The sequence below is a fragment of the Bos indicus genome, chromosome 22 (genome assembly GCF_029378745.1).
Source record: "Bos indicus isolate NIAB-ARS_2022 breed Sahiwal x Tharparkar chromosome 22, NIAB-ARS_B.indTharparkar_mat_pri_1.0, whole genome shotgun sequence".
NCBI classification, from domain to species: domain Eukaryota; kingdom Metazoa; phylum Chordata; class Mammalia; order Artiodactyla; family Bovidae; genus Bos; species Bos indicus.
The window spans coordinates 21,595,073-21,614,627 of NC_091781.1; the positions used below are offsets into that span (position 1 = coordinate 21,595,073).

General features: G+C 42.5%; 1 protein-coding gene across 7 annotated transcripts in view; it reads right to left on the reverse strand.

The window, feature by feature from the left end:
* Nucleotides 1–19,555, reverse strand: part of ITPR1 (inositol 1,4,5-trisphosphate receptor type 1) — a 352,734-nt gene that overhangs the window by 183,028 nt on the left and 150,151 nt on the right. For 4 of the 7 annotated variants that reach the window (XM_070777089.1, XM_070777087.1, XM_070777086.1 and 1 more), the window contains exons 11-17: nt 18,605–18,700; nt 16,592–16,636; nt 11,893–12,047; nt 5,422–5,521; nt 3,908–4,068; nt 3,095–3,236; nt 1,195–1,353 (exon numbers count right to left, since the gene is read on the reverse strand). In XM_070777089.1, coding sequence (XP_070633190.1) covers nt 1,195–1,353; nt 3,095–3,236; nt 3,908–4,068; nt 5,422–5,521; nt 11,893–12,047; nt 16,592–16,636; nt 18,605–18,700 — 858 coding nt within the window. The remainder of the gene's footprint in view (nt 1–1,194; nt 1,354–3,094; nt 3,237–3,907; nt 4,069–5,421; nt 5,522–11,892; nt 12,048–16,591; nt 16,637–18,604; nt 18,701–19,555) is intronic. The other 3 variants (XM_070777091.1, XM_070777090.1, XM_070777088.1) reach the window with 1 other exon arrangement.

Sequence of the window (19,555 nt, forward strand, 5' to 3'; positions counted from 1 at the left end):
GACAATTTAGCACTGTATGACGACACTCAAAAAGCTTTCACTACAGAGAACAGTTTAAATTTAAAGGCCAGATATAGCGGCGGTCAAAGCTTAAAAACAAAACCTTTGGTAACACACAGCAGGGACTGGAGTCCGTATTGTAAGAGGCACCGCCGTACGCTTACAGTACTTTATGGAACGCAGGTTTCTTGAACTCAGCAGTACCTACTGACTTCTTGGACCGGATAAGTCTTTGCTGGGGGTGGGGGGACTGGGCTGGGCTCACCCAGATGTTAAATAGCATCCGTGGCCTCCAACCACTTCATGCCAGTAGCATTCCCAAGCTGTGACACTCAATAGCATCTCCAGACATTTCCACACGTCCTCCCAGCCCAGGGCGGGGTGGGGGTGAGTGGTGAAATTGCTCCCAGTTAACAACCACTGACATAGTGATTCCTCAGCATCTCCAGTTGTCTGGAACCCTCACAGAGGTTTAAATATTTAATTCGTAGAGAGACTATATTGTTTGTTTGTGTGTTTACTTGTCATGACAATAGATGATGACTTAGAATGTCTAAAACACGAGCCAGAACCAAAACAAAGAGGAAGTTACCAGCAGAGATGGAGAGAATGGATGGGGCAGGAAGAAAAGATTTCACTCCATTTCCAATAAAAGCACATGGAACCACTGCACCCTTACACCTTCCAGAAATGTGCCATAAGAAATACTGTACATGTACACACCGCTATATTTAAGATGGAAAACCAACAAGGACCTACTGTATAGCACAGGGAATTCTGCTCAATGTTATGTGACAGCCTGGATGGGAGGGGAGTTTGGGGGAGAATGTATATATGTCATGTACGGCTGAGTCCCTTTGCTCCCCACCTGAAACTATCCCTACATTGTTAATTAGCTATAATCCAATATAAAATGAAAAGTTTTAAAAAATACTCTACTTGTAATATCAACATATTAAAAAAAATCTCATTCCAAGGATGCTGTAGAAGGAGAATTTTGATGTATCCTTCTCAACTCACTCATGCATCTTCCCAGGCTTGCAAAAAATCTGTTTCCTTTTGAAGAGCAAATTGAACAATGAACTAGTCTCTAGCCACTAAATAAATATATACATGTGACACTTAAAACTCATTGAGGAAAGTGAACTCGAGGGAGGAAGCTGTCTGGCACTTCCCAGGGTCCTCAGAGCTCACCTGGTTCTTCCTGTAGTCCTGCTGGGAATGTCTCAGGACCCGGTAGCAAAGGCGGCAGATGTGTCGGAAGGGTGCGTGCCGCTGGTCGCCCAGCTCCTCCAGACGCAGCATTGGGCCGTCACCACAGTCTGTGAATGGGGCCTGTAATAGCTTGAAGATCTGTTTGTGAAAAGGATGAAAACTGCCATCACCTACTGTTTTAACGGCTAAGCCTCCCTGTGAAAAGAAGAGAACCTCAAGGGTGGGTGGACTACACAGGAAAGTCTATCTAAATGATCAGGAACCTGAAATCTGTGTTCATTCCATCAACTGGGACAGGGTCCTCGGCGAACTCAGTCTTCCTAAACATAACTGGTCCTCAAATACTTGAAAATGTGGTGTTCCCAGCAGTGCCTGGGAGCACAGACTCTGGAATCAGTAGATTCTAGGTCAAAATTACACTTCTTTATTACTTTTCTACAGGTATACATCGTGGTCAAGGTAACCTTCAGTTTTCCCAGCAGTAATATGTAGAGAATAATACCTAGCTCACAGGGTGTGATAATGATGAAAGTAGATAGTCAGGTCATGAGTACAGTGCTCACCACAAGTGCTGAATAAAGGCTCCTCCACTGAATCACAGTTTTGGACCCTATAGGAATCACTATTGCGTAAAACAGCATGAGCATTAAGCCAGAGGTCTAACTTGGAAGTCATCACATCAAACAGCAGGGCATAATTCATTTCAAGACTTGAAACTCTTGTTGAAACAGGATGCAGTATTAATGAATTTGGTTCAACCATAGTTTAAAAGGAGAAAGAAACCTCAAACCCAAGTTTCTACGGATAACTCTAGGACTTATAATTAACATGTTTTTCTTTCAGCTCTAGAGGCCAGCGATTTCCAAGCCAAGCTTGCGGCCCCATCTCCAACAGTTTTAGAGAACTATGTGGTATACACTTCTGGGTGCTTCATCCACCTCGGACTTGCTACTTTCCTCCCTCTGATTCCCTTATACTCTAGTTTATTTAAATTTGTACCAAATTACACCATATATGTATTTTCTGTGAGCTAACTTCGTTTTCTACTCATTCTTTATGGAAAGATCTTTTGGTGATTTATAGTGGTCCTTATAAGAGCCTCTAAAGGCCTTCTGAGTTTATCATACACTCCAAATCTCCCAGATATATTAAATAAGCTTAAGGATGCACTGCCCTTGATACTCTTTGTGAGGAAAATACAGCTGTCAACTGCAATTCTTGTTGGAGTTCCCAAAAGGTAAATTTTCACACAGCTGATATTCAATATGTGTTAATCTAGTGAACTATCAAACTGTGAAAAGATGAAGGAAATTTACTAAGTGAAAAAAAGTCAATCTGAAAAAGGTACATAGGGTATGATTCTAACTGTTAAAATATGATGTTCTGGAAAAGGCAAAACTGTGGAGACAATAAAAAGATCAATGGCTAGTTGCCAGGGGTTGGGGGAAAGGGAGGGACAAACAGATAAAGCAGAGAGGATTTTTAGGGTGATGAAACTACATGATGTGATAATGATGGATCATATTGTAATACATTGGTTCAAACTCACAGCATGTATGTCAAGAGTGAACCCTAATGGAAACTATACACTTTGGGCAATTGTGGTATGTCAATGTAGTTTTATCAGTTCTAACAAATGTACCCCTCTGGTGGGGACGCTACTAATGGGAGAAGCTGTATGTGTGTAGGAGGTATGGGAATTCTTTATACTTTCTACTCACTTTTGCTGTGAACTTAAAACTGCTCCAAAAAATTGTCTGTTTTTTTTTTTTTAAAGTCAACAGATCAAGCCTCCCCAGTAGAAATCATCTACATTCCTCTATAAGACCAGATAATATGGATTCTTGCTAGAGCCAACCCAGTATGTCACCTCACTGACCTGCTTAAGAATATTCTGTTCTCTCATGAGCTTCTGACGCTCTCTGTTGGGCTTGGAGAAGACCACTTCAAGAACATCTTGACCAGAATTGGTTCCGCCAGTGACAAAGTAAACCAAGTCTTCCAGCAGCTTGGTTACAGATCTTAGGAGGAAAGAAGCAATTAGACATGGGAAGTGTTTGATATTTAACAGAATCAAAACCACCATGAAAGCTTTCAGGCTTAAGGAACCAGTCACACAGACGCAAACCCATTCTTCCCAGTTTCCTTGAAATTGTCAATTAAGGCCAATTACCAGTAAGAGTGCAACAGAGACAATATTTCACTGTCCAAAAAAGATTATCATTTTCACAAAACAGTAGACATTACATTTTATCTCGGATAATGCAGGAGACCCTGGTTCAATCTCTGGGTAGGAAAGATCCCCTGCAGAAGCAAATGGCAACCCACTCCAGTACTTTTGCCTGGAGAATCCCACGGACAGAGAAGCCTGGCAGCCTACAGTCCAAGGGGTTGCAAAGAGTTGGACACGACTGAGCAACCAACACACAACCTCCACCACTGATATTTAATAAGGTAGTTCCAAAGACCAAGCCAGAGGCAGGAAAACAGAGAAGGAAGGAGATCTTTACTGTTTAGAGACCTTCAGAATAGTGAGAGAAACTATTGAAAACCACAAGTTGAAGCCACTGGTAAGTGCTAAGGCCTGGAGCTCTTCCACAGAGCTCTTCAGAACACTTCTCTCTCTGCCAGGGATTTTAAAATCCACGGTGGGTGAGAACGAGCATGTGCAGTTCTTGCAGGGAGCCCTCACCTTCTTTCATTCTGGGTGATGGTGCCCTTCTCCAACTTGCCCGCTATGGAGCCCAGCACCTTGCTGGCATCATTGGCAAAGTCCAGATCCCGAACCTCAGCAGGAGAGACTGGCACTATGGCAAAGGCTTCCTTGTCCTCCTTCACGGGAGAAGTGCCAATCTGAAATGAAAGATGGGTTTGTGGGAGAGTCCACTGCCTGCAATGCAGGAGACTCGCATTCAATCCCTGGGTTGGGAAGATCTCCTAGAGAAGGGCATGGCAACCCAACTCCAGTATTCTTCCCTGGAGAATCCCATGGACAGAGGGGCCTGGCGGGCTACCGTTCATGGAGTTACAAGGAGTAGGACACGACTGAGTGACTAACACTTTAACTTTCTACTAGATTGAGAGGGGAAGATATTACTCAAATGCTGGATTTATAGAACTCTGGGCAACTGAAAAAACTTGGAGCTCTCTTACTGTTAAAATAAAGTGGACACAGAAAAACACCTGAAAAGATGAACCTCAAATTGTCAACAGTTGTTACCTTTAGAGGTTGGTAACGTGAAGAAAATTAAGGCAGGAAATGGGGTAGTACTATGATTTTACAGCTTCATTTGTTACATAAGCATCTGAGATGTTTGTAATTTAAAAACATATATTCAGTTGCTTCATTTGCTTGGGGCTGGTGCACTGGGATGACCAGAGGGATGGTATGGGGAGGGAGGAGGGAGAAGGGTTCAGGATGGGGAACACATGTATACCTGTGGTGGATTCATTTCCATATTTGGCAAAACCAATATAATATTGTAAAGTTTAAAAATAAAATTTAAAAAAAAAACATGTATTCATAGGGAAAAAGCAAATATACAAAATGGTAATTATCAATCTTGAGAGTATTCTAAGGGTAGATGCTACATTGTTCTTTCAACTTTTCTGTATACATGACAATGTTCATGGAAATAGAAGAAAAAATTCCAATAATCTTCCCCATCACCAAAAAGTATGATGTGAGAGTATCATTTCATTTTTTAAACAGAAAAACCTATGTCTGTGAATATATGCTCCATGATCCTAGAGAAGGTCAGAAAGGAGGGGTAGGCTTCAGGGGGAGAGAAATTAGGGTGGAAGAACTTTCGAGAAATAAAAGTGCATATTTAAATACAAGAAGAAGTAAATAATAAAGACTGGAGGGAACCAACTAGGTACGCGATGCACCTCAAGGCACAAGCAAACATTCCCTCAGCCAAAATCAGCCTCCAGACAGACAGACAAGAAATCCAGACAATTGCTCAACCTTTAGGGCAGAAACCATGAAATAAAATAAAAGGTTCTAGTTATTTCAAAGCCCTGGCCCTGCTTTAGCCAGGTCCCTTGGAAAGAATTCTTTCATCACATACAGGTTTGTCCACAACCACACTCTTGCCAAAGCAACAACTATTTCAGGGATCCATACGCCCCCGTCTGCCCTCAAAGGAACCCTTTCATCAGGAACCATGAGACCAAGGGAGGCAGCCAAGCTCGTGGACTTACTTTCAGCATCACGGGTTTTTCTTCTTCCTTGTCAATGGGGATGTTTGTGCTGTGAACCCAGGTATTTGTACACAGGTGTCGGAGCCGGACATAGGAGTTTCTAAAGGGAAGAAAAAAGGACTTCAGGGACCGGACTACTGAGGTTCTCCATAGCCACTGGCCTAGAATACATCCTACAAGAATAAAGAAATGGCTTTCTGTTATATACAGTGAACAACATAAACTTAAGAGGGAAAGGTTCTGGTCCAATGTACATTCGGATGTGTCTACAATTGCACATCATTCACAATGACTCTCACGTAACTGTACTGTGCTGTATTTCAGAATGCAGGCATGTTTCACTCTACTGTATTTTGTTTTCTTGCCCTTCACAGATACTGTGTGTGTGTGTGTGTGTGTGTGTTTTCCTTCCAAATTCACAGTTTGTGAATTTGCAAACTCATCATGCAAGTCTGTCGGTTCCATTTTGGCAATAAAGTATTTTTCAATTAAGATATGTACACTGTCTCTTTAAACATAATGCTGTTGCGCACGTCATATATGACTGCACTGGGAAACCCAAGAATTTGTGCGCCTCACTTTACTGTGCTAGTCACTTTATTGCGGGGGTCTGGAACTGAATCTGCAACATCTGAGGTACGCTGTGTATAAAATTACGTCCCATGAATGACCATCTCAGAACAAACTGAGCACAAGACAGAGTAACAGGAAACATTTACTGAGTATCTACTAGTGCCTATCGTGAGAGATCAAGCAGTAACAGAACTACTCATAGGCATCAATATAGCAAAAAGTGGTGTCATCAAATGTGTGAAAGAAAATAATCTTGTGTGACAGAAAGTCTTTTGAAGCACATAACAAGACAAGATTTCTAACCTCAAAAGTAAAAGATGGATATATCTTATTACATAGTTTAAATTTTACATCTTCCATACAGCAAAATTTAAATTTTTCAAACCCATTGTGAAAAAAATTGAAAGAAAAATGAACTGGGAAAGTAAAAGATTAGTGTATAGAATAAAAGAGTATTCATCCAGATATATAAAGAGATTTTGAGAAACAGTAAGAAAAACAATCATGAATACTGGAAATGAAAATGGAACATGTACACAAACCAATAATTTAATAAAGAAACTTAAGTGACCAATAAACATCCAAGTACATATTCAACTTTCTCAACTAATAAAATTAAAACAATATATCATTTTATTGTATTATATTCCAAAGGTCTGGGAGTTTGGATCTCCCCCAGTGCTTAGAAAGATGAGTTCTACACACTCATGGTAAGAGTGTCAACACCTTAAACTCTGGAAGAGAGTCTGGCATTTTGTATAACATGTGAAACGCATCTATCTTTTCACCTAGGATTCTCATTTTTATATTTCTTCTTTAAGAGAAGGTACTACATGTACCTTTAGCATAGGTACTAAATGAAGCATAAAGATGTTCAACAAAGCATTATTTATAACAGTAAAATCTTCGCGTCTCCTGCATTGGCAGGTGGATTCTTTACCAGCAGCGCCACCTAGGAAGTCCAAAAACTTATGAACTACCCAATGTTTCAGTAATGAAATAGTTAATTATAGTATATAAGACAGAATAGTATACTCTTTAAAATGGTTACAATTGATATTCATTTACTCGGAAATATGAACAGGACATATTGTTCAATGGAAAAAAATGCTACAAATAGCTTATGATTCATTTGTGATAAATAATATACAGGTTATCTGTGTGCCCAGAGACCTGTCTGAAACTACAGAGGAACAAAATATTTCTCGTAGTTATCTCTGAATGGTTAAATTTTATGTGAGTTTTTTTTACTTCCCAGTTGGTTCTCCATGAGATTTTGAAATATTTTAAAAAATATTTTAAAATATTTTTTGTTATTTCTTATATGGTATTTTTTAAATTAATTTTTATTGGCATATAGGTGCTTTACAATGTTTTGTTAGTTTCTGCTGTACAGCAAAGTGAATCAGCCATACACACATACACACACACACACACACACACACGTATCTCCTCTTTTTTAGATTTCCTTCCCATTTAGGTCACGACAGAGAACTGAGTAGAGTTCCCTGTATTATATAGTAAGTTCTTATTACCTACCTATTTTATATAGAGTAGTGTGTTGTTTCTTTTTACAGTGAGCGTGAATCACTTTACAGTGTTTTTAAATTTTGCTTCTCTTTTAAAGAAGTAATCATGCACTTAAGGGATCCACAGTAGCATTAGTGAGACAAGATGAGTGCACAAGATGCAAATACAAGTAACAGGAGATGTACATTAAAAAGCATTACAATGGGGAACAGTCAAGGTAAGTACTGAAGGAGTTTTAAAGGAAGACATTAAGGAGGCTTTAGCGAGTCATGGGGAGAAGGCAATGGCACCCCACTCCAGTACTCTTGCCTGGAAAACCCCATGGATGTAGGAGCCTGGGAGGCTACAGTCCATGGGGTCGCTAGAAGTGGGACACGACTGAGCGACTTCACTTTCACTTTTCACTTTCATGCATTGGAGAAGGAAATGGCAACCCACTCCAGTATTCTTGCCTGGAGAATCCCAGGGACAGAGGAGCCTAGTGGGCTGCCATCTCTGGGGTCGCACAGAGTCGGACACGACTGAAGCGACTGAGCGGCGGCAGCAGCAGCGAGTCATGGAATATATAGTTTTTTAAATAGGAAACTTAAGTTGGAACTTAAAATACTGGAGGGACCAGAGCGGACAGGGGAGCATGGAAGTGATTTGCATTAAAAAGAATCATAAACAATAGCATTCCAAGTTCCTGGGAAAGAGGCAAGGGGAAGGGCATGTTGAAGCAGTCACATCTCTTTAGTAGACTCTCTGCCTTTCTTCACTTTAACTATCTCGAACATTACAAGTGATACTGACTTTGAATAGCATGAATATAAATTAAACAACATGCACAAGAAACCTGACAGAGATTTGCATTTTTTCTTCTGAGGAATTCGGATGCATTTTCTTATTCTCAAAGTTTAAGCAAAGCTTGGGTTTCATTGGATGACTGATTTTACATTCTAGAGTTGTATGTCGAAGTTCATGTAAAATACCAAGGACATTCTATCTATTCATTTAAAGTCTCATCCCTAATCATTAGTTCAAAAGCCAGGACAATTTCAAAAGAGCCACAAAGCTGGATGCTCTTCTGATGTTTATTTAATGCATTTCATTTGCGCATACTGCAATTTTATTATCTTGTTTATTACATCCAGGATTTGCCACTATCCCTTTTATTTTGGTTGGAAGGATTCTTTTAACCAATGACTGTCATAAAAAGTTCTTTACTGGTAATATTTCAGGTACTTTCATGTATCTACCCCCAGACTTTCTGATCTTCAAAAAAATAAAATTTAGCACTACTTTAAGATGGCGGGAAATGAGTATGTACTCCTACAAACAGTTTTTTATGACTGCCTTGAATCAGCGAATAAGAGGCCCTGTTCACTTCTGGCTCTGAGGTTGGTGGCCAAGGGCAAAAACAGATAAAATTTTGGAAAGCTAAGACCACAGGATCAAAACTACTAAGGAACACACTGGTAGACCATGCCAGACACTTTTTCCAGGGAGAACACTAGGCTTCCCTTGCTTAAGAGTTTACAATCAGTCTGTCTATGGACAACTGCCCACAAAGAATGTTTTCCAACAGAGAAACGGTAGTGAATCAAGGGGATAGAGAAGCAGGGGTCTGGAGCCAACCAAAGCTGTTTGGCAAGCTGACCTGTTGACCAAGTTCAAATTTCCCCGTCCCATGGGATCATGGGGATTTCCAACCCATCAGGGGATGTGGCCAACTGGCACCTGATTCCTATTCACCAAGGGAATGTCATGAAATATTTGATAGCTATTTTATATCACATGGTTCTGCTCTTTGTTATCCCTTACAAAATAAAATACATAGCAAATAAAATAAAAGTCATTCCCTTGTCTTCCAGGTGCCTAAAAAAATCCACTCAAGAACTTCTGGAATAGAGAATACAACATACAGAAAAGTACTTAACAGAAATGCAATGGGATTCTACAGTCCCTATCTTTATCTAGGTAGTTAGTGAGAAAGGACACGTTACAAAAGTCATCTATCCTACTCCAAACCTAATATTTTTTTAGTGACCTCAAAATCAATCAAAGACCTAAATGAAAAACAGCACAAGCTATAAAACTCTCAGAAGAAAACATTAGCATCAATCTTTGTGACCTTGTATTAAGCAACAGTTTAAGAAACCAAAATCATTAGCAAGCAAAGGAAAAAGTGTACAAACTAGACTTCACCTAAAAATTAAAAGCTTCTGTGGTTCACAAGACACCATCAAGAAAGTGAAGAAATCTACAGAATGGGAGAAAATACCTGCAAATCATATCTGGTAAGGTGTTTGGAATAAAGAACACTAACACAATAATGAAAAGAGACATAATCCATTTTTAAGTGCAAAAAAATAATGGGCAAAGGATCTTAATAGATATGCCTCCAAAAATGATATATTAATACAAATGGTCAATAAACACATGAAGAAATGAAAAGACTATCTCAACATCATTAGCCATTAGGGAGACTCAAGTCAAAACCACAATGAGATACCACTGCACACTGACTAGGATGGCTCAAATATTAAAAAAAGACAGATAAACAAGCATTGGAGAGAAACAGAGAAACTGGAACCCTCAGACATGGCTCGTGAGAATACAATACCCTAAATGTAAAACTGGAAGTTCCTCAACAGTTTAGACATACAGTTACCACATGACCCAGTAATTCCACTCCTAGGTTCTAGACTCATGAGAAAAGAACATGTATTCACACAATAGCCAGAAAAAGGCAAATAACCCAAATGGCCAACAATTAATAAGTCCATCAATAAAATGTGCCATAACCACACAATGGAATATTATTCAAGAATAAAATGAAATGAATACATGCTACAAAATGATGAATCTTAAAAAAAAAAACATTAAGTGAAAGAGGTCAGTCACAAAATGCCACAAGTGATTCCATTATATGAAATGTCCAGGACAGGTAGATTAATAGAGACAAAACGTAGCTTAGTCTAAGGCTGGGGAATGGAGGATGGAGAGACGAGAGTGACGGCTAACAGGTACAGGGCTCCTTCTTACAATGATGAAATTTTTCTTAAAATCTATTCTGATGATGGCTGCCCAATTCTGCTAATCTAATAAAAATCAATGAATTGAGCACTTTAAGCAGGTGACTTGTATGACACATGAATTGTATCTCAGTATATCTGTTACATTTCTTTAGAAGCAGTCTACATCGGGACAAACTTGGGAGTACGTGAAGCTGTGCACGTATTTGGGATCTAACAAGAGGACATCTTCAGTTTTCTCCAGATTCTCAAGGCGTTCATGACCCAGCAGAGGGCAGGAGCCAGTGATCATTGTATTGAACGGTAATCAATGGCCTCCCTGTGAGGTTCTCTTCTGTGTGGACGCTGTTTCAGTGTATGACTCTGAGAGGGACAGGAACAGGACCCAGTACAAGAGAAGCCTCTCCTCCAGTTCTGACAGCACCCAAGCTGCACTTAACACTTTCACAGCCCAACTCTGGCTGAGCAGTTAAATGGCAATGACACACAGGAATAATCACAGGAATCCTCAGAGAGACAGGCCTTGTGTGCAACCTACCACGGGCCGTGAGACCTCCACTACCCAAGAATGTGTTGAAGAGTCTGAATCGCTAGAACAGCCTTGTCTGTCTTAAATGTTTAAGATTCTGGGCTCTGCGATGGGCCTCGCTTACTTATGATAAGTTGTTTCAATTCTCTGAGCCTCTGTCTTTGCCCTCTAAGAAGGGGCAAATAATACTACTTATCTCACAGGGGTTTTGATGAAGATGAAATTATATATATATATAACATGAGCATTTAGCATTATAAATGGCATGAAGTCACCACTCTAGTGTTAGTCACTATTAATACTTTTGTTGATTTTGTTAAGAGTTTTTTGTTCCATTTATGGTCCAGTTATTTTCCCCTAGAATGCATTTTTATGCAACAAAACTAAGAGTAAAAGTTAATTAACTGAAGAAGACTGATCTGATCTCTCAATATCACTAAGAAAATTTACTATGGACTGAGTGCATTTCAAATGTTCCATTTTCTAGAATTTCTTTTCAAGGGTTTATTCAATTCACCAGGAGATCTCTCACGTTTGGGAAAAGGAGCGAGAGAGTAAAGAAAACTAGAAATATTTAGCTACATGAGCTTAAGGGTTTGGCTTGTTCACCTAAACACAGCATATCTCAGGCAACTACTGAGAACTTACAACCGATGAGCCATTTTAAAAATAAAAATTACATATCATTTCAATGGGCAACCAGAACAAATCCTATACCAAATCCTGTATGCAAGCTCCAAGAAAGAAGATGATATTCTGGATTCCAAGAAACCCAGTCAGGCAACACAAACTCACTTGTGGTAAGCCTCTTTGGACTCCTACCTCGGGACGAGGCTGTCGCCTCCACGGAGTGTCGTGGGGTCCAGCTCAAAAATGGAGGAGATGTCATTGCCCTCGGGCACAGAGACCAGGGAGTACACCATCTTCTCTTGGGCATTTCGCAACCTGCTTCGGGAGGCATCCTGATCAGGGTCCACCTGGGGAAGAAAAGTCATCAGGTCAAGGATTCTGCACGCCACGCCCTTGCCTCACTACAATCACTGCTCTGTCCACAGGAATGGGGAAGAAGCAGTCGTGAACATCAGCAGTTGTCAGGAGAAGTACCACAGCTTCAGAGCAGTCACCAAAGACGAGAGCTGGCCACCCATGCCAAGAATGTTTACACCCTGCCTCACTGTGTTGCAACAAAAACGATCAAGCAACATGGTGCTGCAATGCTATATAACTGTCCACAGGCAGAGTGTTCTATGTGGTACATCCTTGGGCAGTGGGTGGGAGGGAGGAGAAACACTTTGAGAAAACTTAGCCTATGGGTGTGGTTTATGGGTGGTGGTGTTAGCCTCCAGTGAAACCGTCTAGCAAGAAGATGACACAGTTATTTCCCAGGAAAAAAAGAAGCAATGAAATAAATCTGAATCCAAGTGTTTGTAAGCAGTTATCCCCATGTGGCCAAGAAAAATATCTGAGATGTCAGACTAGCCCTGAAAAAGTGCTCCTAATTAATCAATTGCCAAGGACCATTTGGGGGAAAAGGGGCCTCTCCTGCTACGTGTGGGATATGGCAGAGACTGAAGACAATCTCTGACAACGAAGGCTGATGAACAACAATGAAAGCTTTCCCACAAAACTGTAAAGATGCAACCAGTCTCCGAAGCCCATCTGCCGAAGACTGCAGTAGTGTGCCGAGCCTGGTATCTACTCTGACAGGCTTCACGAGGCCGCGCTCTGCCCTGTGACTCTGCATCAGATTATTTTTGAAGTTTAACCTCCTTGCAAGATGACAGTATCCACCTGCATCTACTAGGAAAACCACATTTCCCTTGTCTCCGTCTTGCTTTGCTTGGGCTGAGGCCCTGCTTCCTCTCCAAACGGAATGGAGAAAAGAAAAGCAAATCTAACAGGCAAAGGAGAGAGTGTGAGAGAATTTCATTCCATGGGGCCTGAGTTCTAGGATTCTGGGCAAGTCTGCTTTTTCAGTCCATCAGAGGCATCAACCTTTGCCTGTTAAAAAAAAAAAGGAAGGAAAGGAAGAAGGGAAGGAGGGATACGGGAATGAATTCAGAAAGAAAGGAAAGAAAGAAAAGAAAATGCAAACAGCTCTTCTAATATCACACATCTCTGTCTTCCCCCGCTCACGCCCTATTGTTGTTGTTGAGTCGCTCAGTCATGTCTGATTCTTCGTGACACCATGGACTGTATCCCACCAGGTTCCTCTGGCCGTGGAATTCTCCAGGCAAGAATACTGGAGTGGGTTGTCATTTCCTTCTCCAGGGACTCTTCCAGACCGAGGAATTGAACTCGAGTCTCCAGCACTGGCAGGTGGATTCTTTACCACTGACATATCTGGGAAGCCCTCATGCCCTGTACCTCTATCTGAACAACCACTCCCCCGAGTGGTTCTTCTATCTACACCCACACAAACATCAGCTGGAGGACACCAGAGCATCTCCCCAAGCTCCACTCACGAGAAATCACTTTGAATGGAATCTGTGCTCTTCAAACCAGTGCTGCACACACCACTCTCAGAAAAAACCCTGACCTGGTTCCAGTGTGAGACATGGGGCTCAGCTACAGGCTGGCAGTTAATCTCCAGACTGGCCACACATCCAGAGAAAAAGGACAGCAGCACTGAGTCCACAGCCCGTGGCCTGTGACTCAGCCACGCGTCCCGTGCTTGCTGTGTGCAGTCGGTGTGTGCCACCTAGTGGGAGCAGAGGCACATGTGCACAAGGCCGTCAGCCCACAGCTATCCTCGAGGAGTACTTTCTGTCCCTGTGCATCAAGTCCATGGCTCAAAGGCCACTGGATTCAGAAAGAAGAGAACCACAAAGCTGAGTGCAGTCCCAGGTAAGACCACGGGTTTGGGATGCCAGTCTCAGGAAATACACGATCAATAAGCAGAATGAGAAGCTTCTTCTTCCCAACTGCCAAGGGTCCCAGCCAAGAAGAGGGTGAAGGGTGAAGGACCCTCCCGACTGGACACCATCCCCTCCAGAGGCAGGAGCTCATAGGTGAACCGTGAGCTTTCTGGCACCCCGCCTCCACGAGGACCCCCACTCATGCAACAACCTGAGCAGCTAGAGCAACACAGTCCAGATCTGCAGCCAGGCCCGTTGCCACATCATGCTGCCCTGGCACAGAGAAACACGAAAGAGGAGACAGCTGACTGCACTTCCAGAGACCCAAGGCATGTGGCCAGTAAGGACCACTTCCTGCTTCCTCACGCATCAAATGAAGATGGAAGGATCTGCTCTACCTCCTTCATGGAGCTGCTGGGCAGCCCAGACAAACTGGTGGGGAAAAGGCACTGAAAACAGTTATTATCCTCTGCAACTCACAGATATGCCAAGTGTTTACTAGGCGCCAGGCACTTCATCTGCAGAGCATCTCACTCCATCCTTACAACAAGCGTATTGTCCGCACGTACAGATAAGGGAAGTCGGTCTCAAAGAGGGAACGGAACTTGTCCAGAACCATACAGCGCACAAGCAGTGCATCCTGGAATGGGAAATGGCAACCCACTCCAGTATTCTTGTCTGGAAAACTCGAAGGACAGAGGCGCCTGGAGGGCTACAGCCCAAGAGGTTGCAAAGAGCTGGACATGACTGAGCATGCACACTGCTATTTAAACCCAAGTCTGGGACTTCCCTGATGGTCCAATGGTTAAGAATCCACCTGCCAATGGAGGGGACATGGGTTCCATCCCAGGTCTGGGAAGATCCCAAATGCCGCGGAGTAACTAAACCTGTGCACCACAACTGCTGAGCCTGTGCCCTAGAGCCTTGGAACTGAAACTACTGAAGTCTGCACGCCTTGGAGCCCGTGCTGCACGAGAGGAGAGGAGGCACTGCAATGAGAAATCTGCACACCACATCAGAGAAAACCCACACACAGCAACAAAGACCCAGTAAAGCCAAACAAATAAACAAAATAAAAATGAATAAACCCAAGTCTGTCTCTCTCTTCGCCCTACTTTCAATCACTCTGCTCTTCCTCCTACACTACACACATGCCTGTCTTTCCCACACACACGAACAGGCTGGGAGAGCAGTCCTGTTCCCCACAGCGCTCAAGGTTCACTCGGACATCAGCTCACACTTAAATAAGCCACAGGTCCCCCTCAAAGTCACCTCCAAGGGGAGTCTGACTCTGTGCAGCCTCAGATAGTGGCACCAAGACCCAGGGAAGCGAGTGACCCAATGACCATCTTGACTCTCAAAATAAGAAAGGTGCTAGGATGAATTATCTTCTGAAAACTGAGGCCCCTTCCAGTCCAAGTGCTGAACAGTGATTGGTGAGGACAATACGGGGATGATGTGCAGAGACTGCCCTGAGCGGGGGTGGAGAGCACGACTGGACCGGTGTTTTTTTTTCAGCTCACAGCAGTTGTAGAAGGTCAGCTTTCCAAATGGGCTTCAGTAGCGACAGTAAAGTGCATGAACAGAAGGAACAGGGCCCTCCAGTGCTCCCACAAGGAGTGGAAAGAGAAGATGAACTCCACCAGCAAGTCCAGGAACTAAGGGCAGGAATTCTCTCTGAGAACTCCTCTGCATTTCTTAAAAGCTAACCTCTGCTCAAATTTAACTAGAAAGTTCATGGCTTCCTGCAGAATTCACAACACTTTCGAAGACAACTACATTATGTGTTATCTCCACCTCAATCTCTTCATTAATGTACAATGTTGACATCCAATTTTTTCAAAATTGTACTAAAAGATAATACCCTTAATACCACCTACCATATTCATCATCAAGATGATCACATGGACACACAATGTCAAAAAGAGCAGCAACTATTTGGTTTTGGTTCTGTTTTGTTCATCTTAGACCAGAATGAAGCACTCCACAAGAGAACTCCATGACTAACACCCACCATTTCCCTGTAACACAACCACTGCCCTCTGCACACTGTGGACACCAAAACCCCCAAGTCCCTCCATATCAGGATTGGCAATAAGGCCTCCAAAGAAAGATCCAGCTTAAAGATCCAGCATTAAAATTCTAAATCATGTAACAAGATCTATTTCTGACTTTGCAAAAAGGACAGAAAGTTAGACCACTGAGTGCCTAACCAGAGGTAAAGCCTCACGTGTTACTTCCACAGTCCAAACAACAGTGTCCACCCTACATGCTCATTCCTTGAAGAAATCTTGGTGAGTCATAGCTTCAGGTCAACAGCAACAGAACATTCATGTATAAAAGGCTGGCTCTACAGAGACCATCATTGTGTCCAACCTAGCAGTATTCCAAGAGATACCTTGAACTTCTGCAACTTAAGACATAGAAACCCCGAGTAAGCACACAGAAAGAGTATCACGACCAACAGTCTCTTGGACCAATCAGGACACAAGGGGACATGGCTGCCCGCAAGGGAAGCACAGAACAAGACCCTCTTTTAGGGCAGTGGAGGTCTCCCCTTCCCCAGCACTTAGTGATCACAGGGGCAGCTTCTTACATCGGGTTCCAGAGCATATGGCCTCACCCTACCAGACGAAGACGAGAAGGCTCTTGCCCATACTTACTGAGGGCTGAAACTCCAGGCATTCTTCCTCAAAGTCAGGGTCTACCTGATGAAAAAGAATCATTAGGAAATTAAAACATCCATTGCTTTCTCAAGGACTCGGCCCCGCTTGCAGGAGACATCAAGGCCTGCGAACATCTTTGGACAGCTAAGAACCTGTCCCTTCCCTCTGTTCACGAAACCAGCATGCCACAACAACAACACACGTTACATGAGTACAACACACACGGAACAAGTCTACCAGTAACTGACAGATGGCTCTCAAGTGTAGACAGAGGAACACAGAGAATCCACTAGCAAAGCAACAGTTAAAAGCCTGAAATAAATAAAAGATCAGTATCCAGTCATTGATAATCCTGCTTATTTCAAGTTAGAAATTTTTAAAAAATGGTCTGGCTTTCAGCAAGAGTTACATTCACCCCAGAACATAACAGATAATGCAACAACCAGTGACCTCTGGCAAACCATGTCATCAACATTTCTCAGAGCTGGTTAGCTGGGCCCACTTTCTATGGCTCCATTATAAATTTCAACTTAGTCTTGATCTTCGGCTCTTCAGTAGATCAAAAATCATCGGTTCACACAAGTATCAGGCATCCCAGAGGGTCTGGCACATTTAGATTGAGGTCAGCTGCCACAGTCTGATGCCCACACATCACCTTGCAAATCTCTGAGCAGTCTCACCAGTGGTGCCAGCCAACAGCAGGTGTCTTTTGATGTACGGCTAGAATTTGGTATGAATATGCATCGTACATCTTCCAGCAGATCAGAGTAAAGTGCAACAGCTGTCACACAGTAAGATGACTCCTTAATTTAATACAAAAATTAAAAGGAAATTTCCTCCCATGCTTCAGCACTGAGTCTTGCTTTCCTCAAATATCCTTCATGGGCATTTAAAACACACTTCCTTGATGTTTTACATTTCTGTAAGTAAAGGATCTTGGCGAATCCACTGATCCTGTGAGTAAGCAAGCTCTATAAAGTCAAGTAATTCTTTATGTGTTTTAATGCGTCTAGCTTTACATACCATGTTGCACTACAGCCGAGTCTTGGTCATTTACCTTAGGATTGGGGTTGGTAAACAATAAGATGTGGGGAGAGTAGTATGCAAGAGCAAAATTGAAAGATAATCCTAAAGCCCAGATTAGTGTGATTTTTTTTTTTTTAAGATCTATTCTCTTAGCCACCTTCAAATACATCTCACCCTTGAACAAGGCTGAAGTTAATGGGTATATAATTTATAGTTGGCCCTCCAAATTTGGTAGCTCAGACAGTAAAGAATCTGCCTGCAATGCAGGAGACCCGGCTTCAATCCCTGGGTCAGGCAGATCCCCTGGAGATGAAAATGGCAACCCACTCCAGTATTCTTGCCTGGAGATTTCCATCAACAGACCACGGTGTTGCAAAGAATTGGACTCAACTGAATGATTAACATTTTCACTTTCTCCAAATTTGCGATTCCTCCACATCTGCAGTTCTTCTGCATTCTCAAATTCTACCAGCCACAGACTGGTTTAGTTATGCAGCATTTACTATTGAAGAATGTGCTCAGTCGGTCAGTCATGTCCGACTCTTTGTGACTCCATGGACCATAGCCCACCAGGCTCCTCTGTCCACGGAATTTTCCAGGCAATACTGGAATGGGCTGCCATAACCACAGGTAACTGGACCTGTACAGTTCAAATCCACATCATTCAAGAGCCAAATATAAACAATACAGTATTATTAACTATAGTCAGCATGCTGGACATGACATTCTCATGACAGCATTGTTTTCTAACTGACTTTCTCCCCACATCTTGATCAGAATCCCTGTCAAATGTTAAAATGTGTTCATTATTTTTGCTTCTTGTTCATAAGTAGGGAAACGAGGTGGAAGGAAACAGAGAAACAGAAGGAAAAGCTAGGTAACAGAGCAGCACCCTAAGCCTCTAACTACCCAACGGCTACAGGTAAGTGAGGAAAGAGAAGTGCATTACCATGGAAAGAGAAAAATCACAGGGCTGCCACTTACCTCTGCTGCTAAGTAATGCCCGGTAGCAAGATGCTTGAAACGGAAGAGGCTGTTCCAGTACCCTGCTCCTCCCCGACATGGGTCATGTTGGACCACCTGCAAGAAGAGAAATGATTAATAGGAGTAGAAGCAATGTCAACCCATATAAGGAAGACACTGAATCTGAAATATCACACAGAAGTCATAGTTCAGAAGTGATGTTTACTAGCTGACAAACAATCATTATCTTCCAATAAAACTGCTCCAAGGATCTCATGTAATTTTAAGTAATGTTTCTCCAAAGGAGAAGTAGAGTCCCCTAATTAACATGAAATGGTTGTAAAACAAAGTTCAATTGGTTTTCAGATTATCTGCCTTAATCATAAGGAAGAAGCTAAGATTCTGGACTTCATCCACAAAAGGTAAAACAAACAAAAATGAGCCTCATGAAAACCTGTAACAGCAACCTATCTATGCCCTCGTGCCTTGTGGCACATGCCCAAGTCTGTGCTCTGAAGCCAGACACTCACAGTGCCTGGAACAAGTTACTACAACAATAGATGTAACTGGCATCTGCTCAGGATGGAATACTGGCAACGGTAGTTGGTGCCATAATCAGACACGACACACAGTACAGGGACTTGCCACAGACAATGAGAAAACTGCATAAAACAGACAAAACAGCTGGGTACTGATGCTGGATGACACAGAGTTCACAACTGTGCTCTCTGAGGAAAGGGAAAGAAGGTGATCTTCATGACCACTCCAGTTTCCGGCTGGGAGGTCCTCTTCGGATGGAAGCATCAGGAAGGAGAACTCTCACAGAGCGCTCCAGTCTCAGTGGGTTGAGTAGATACGTCAGAATTCAAGGAGACTGAGGGGAGAATACAGAGCTCCCCAGAAAGAAACTTCAGAAATCTGCACGGGGCCTCCTATAGTCTTTGGTTGAACATCAAGCTGCATGTGTGTACA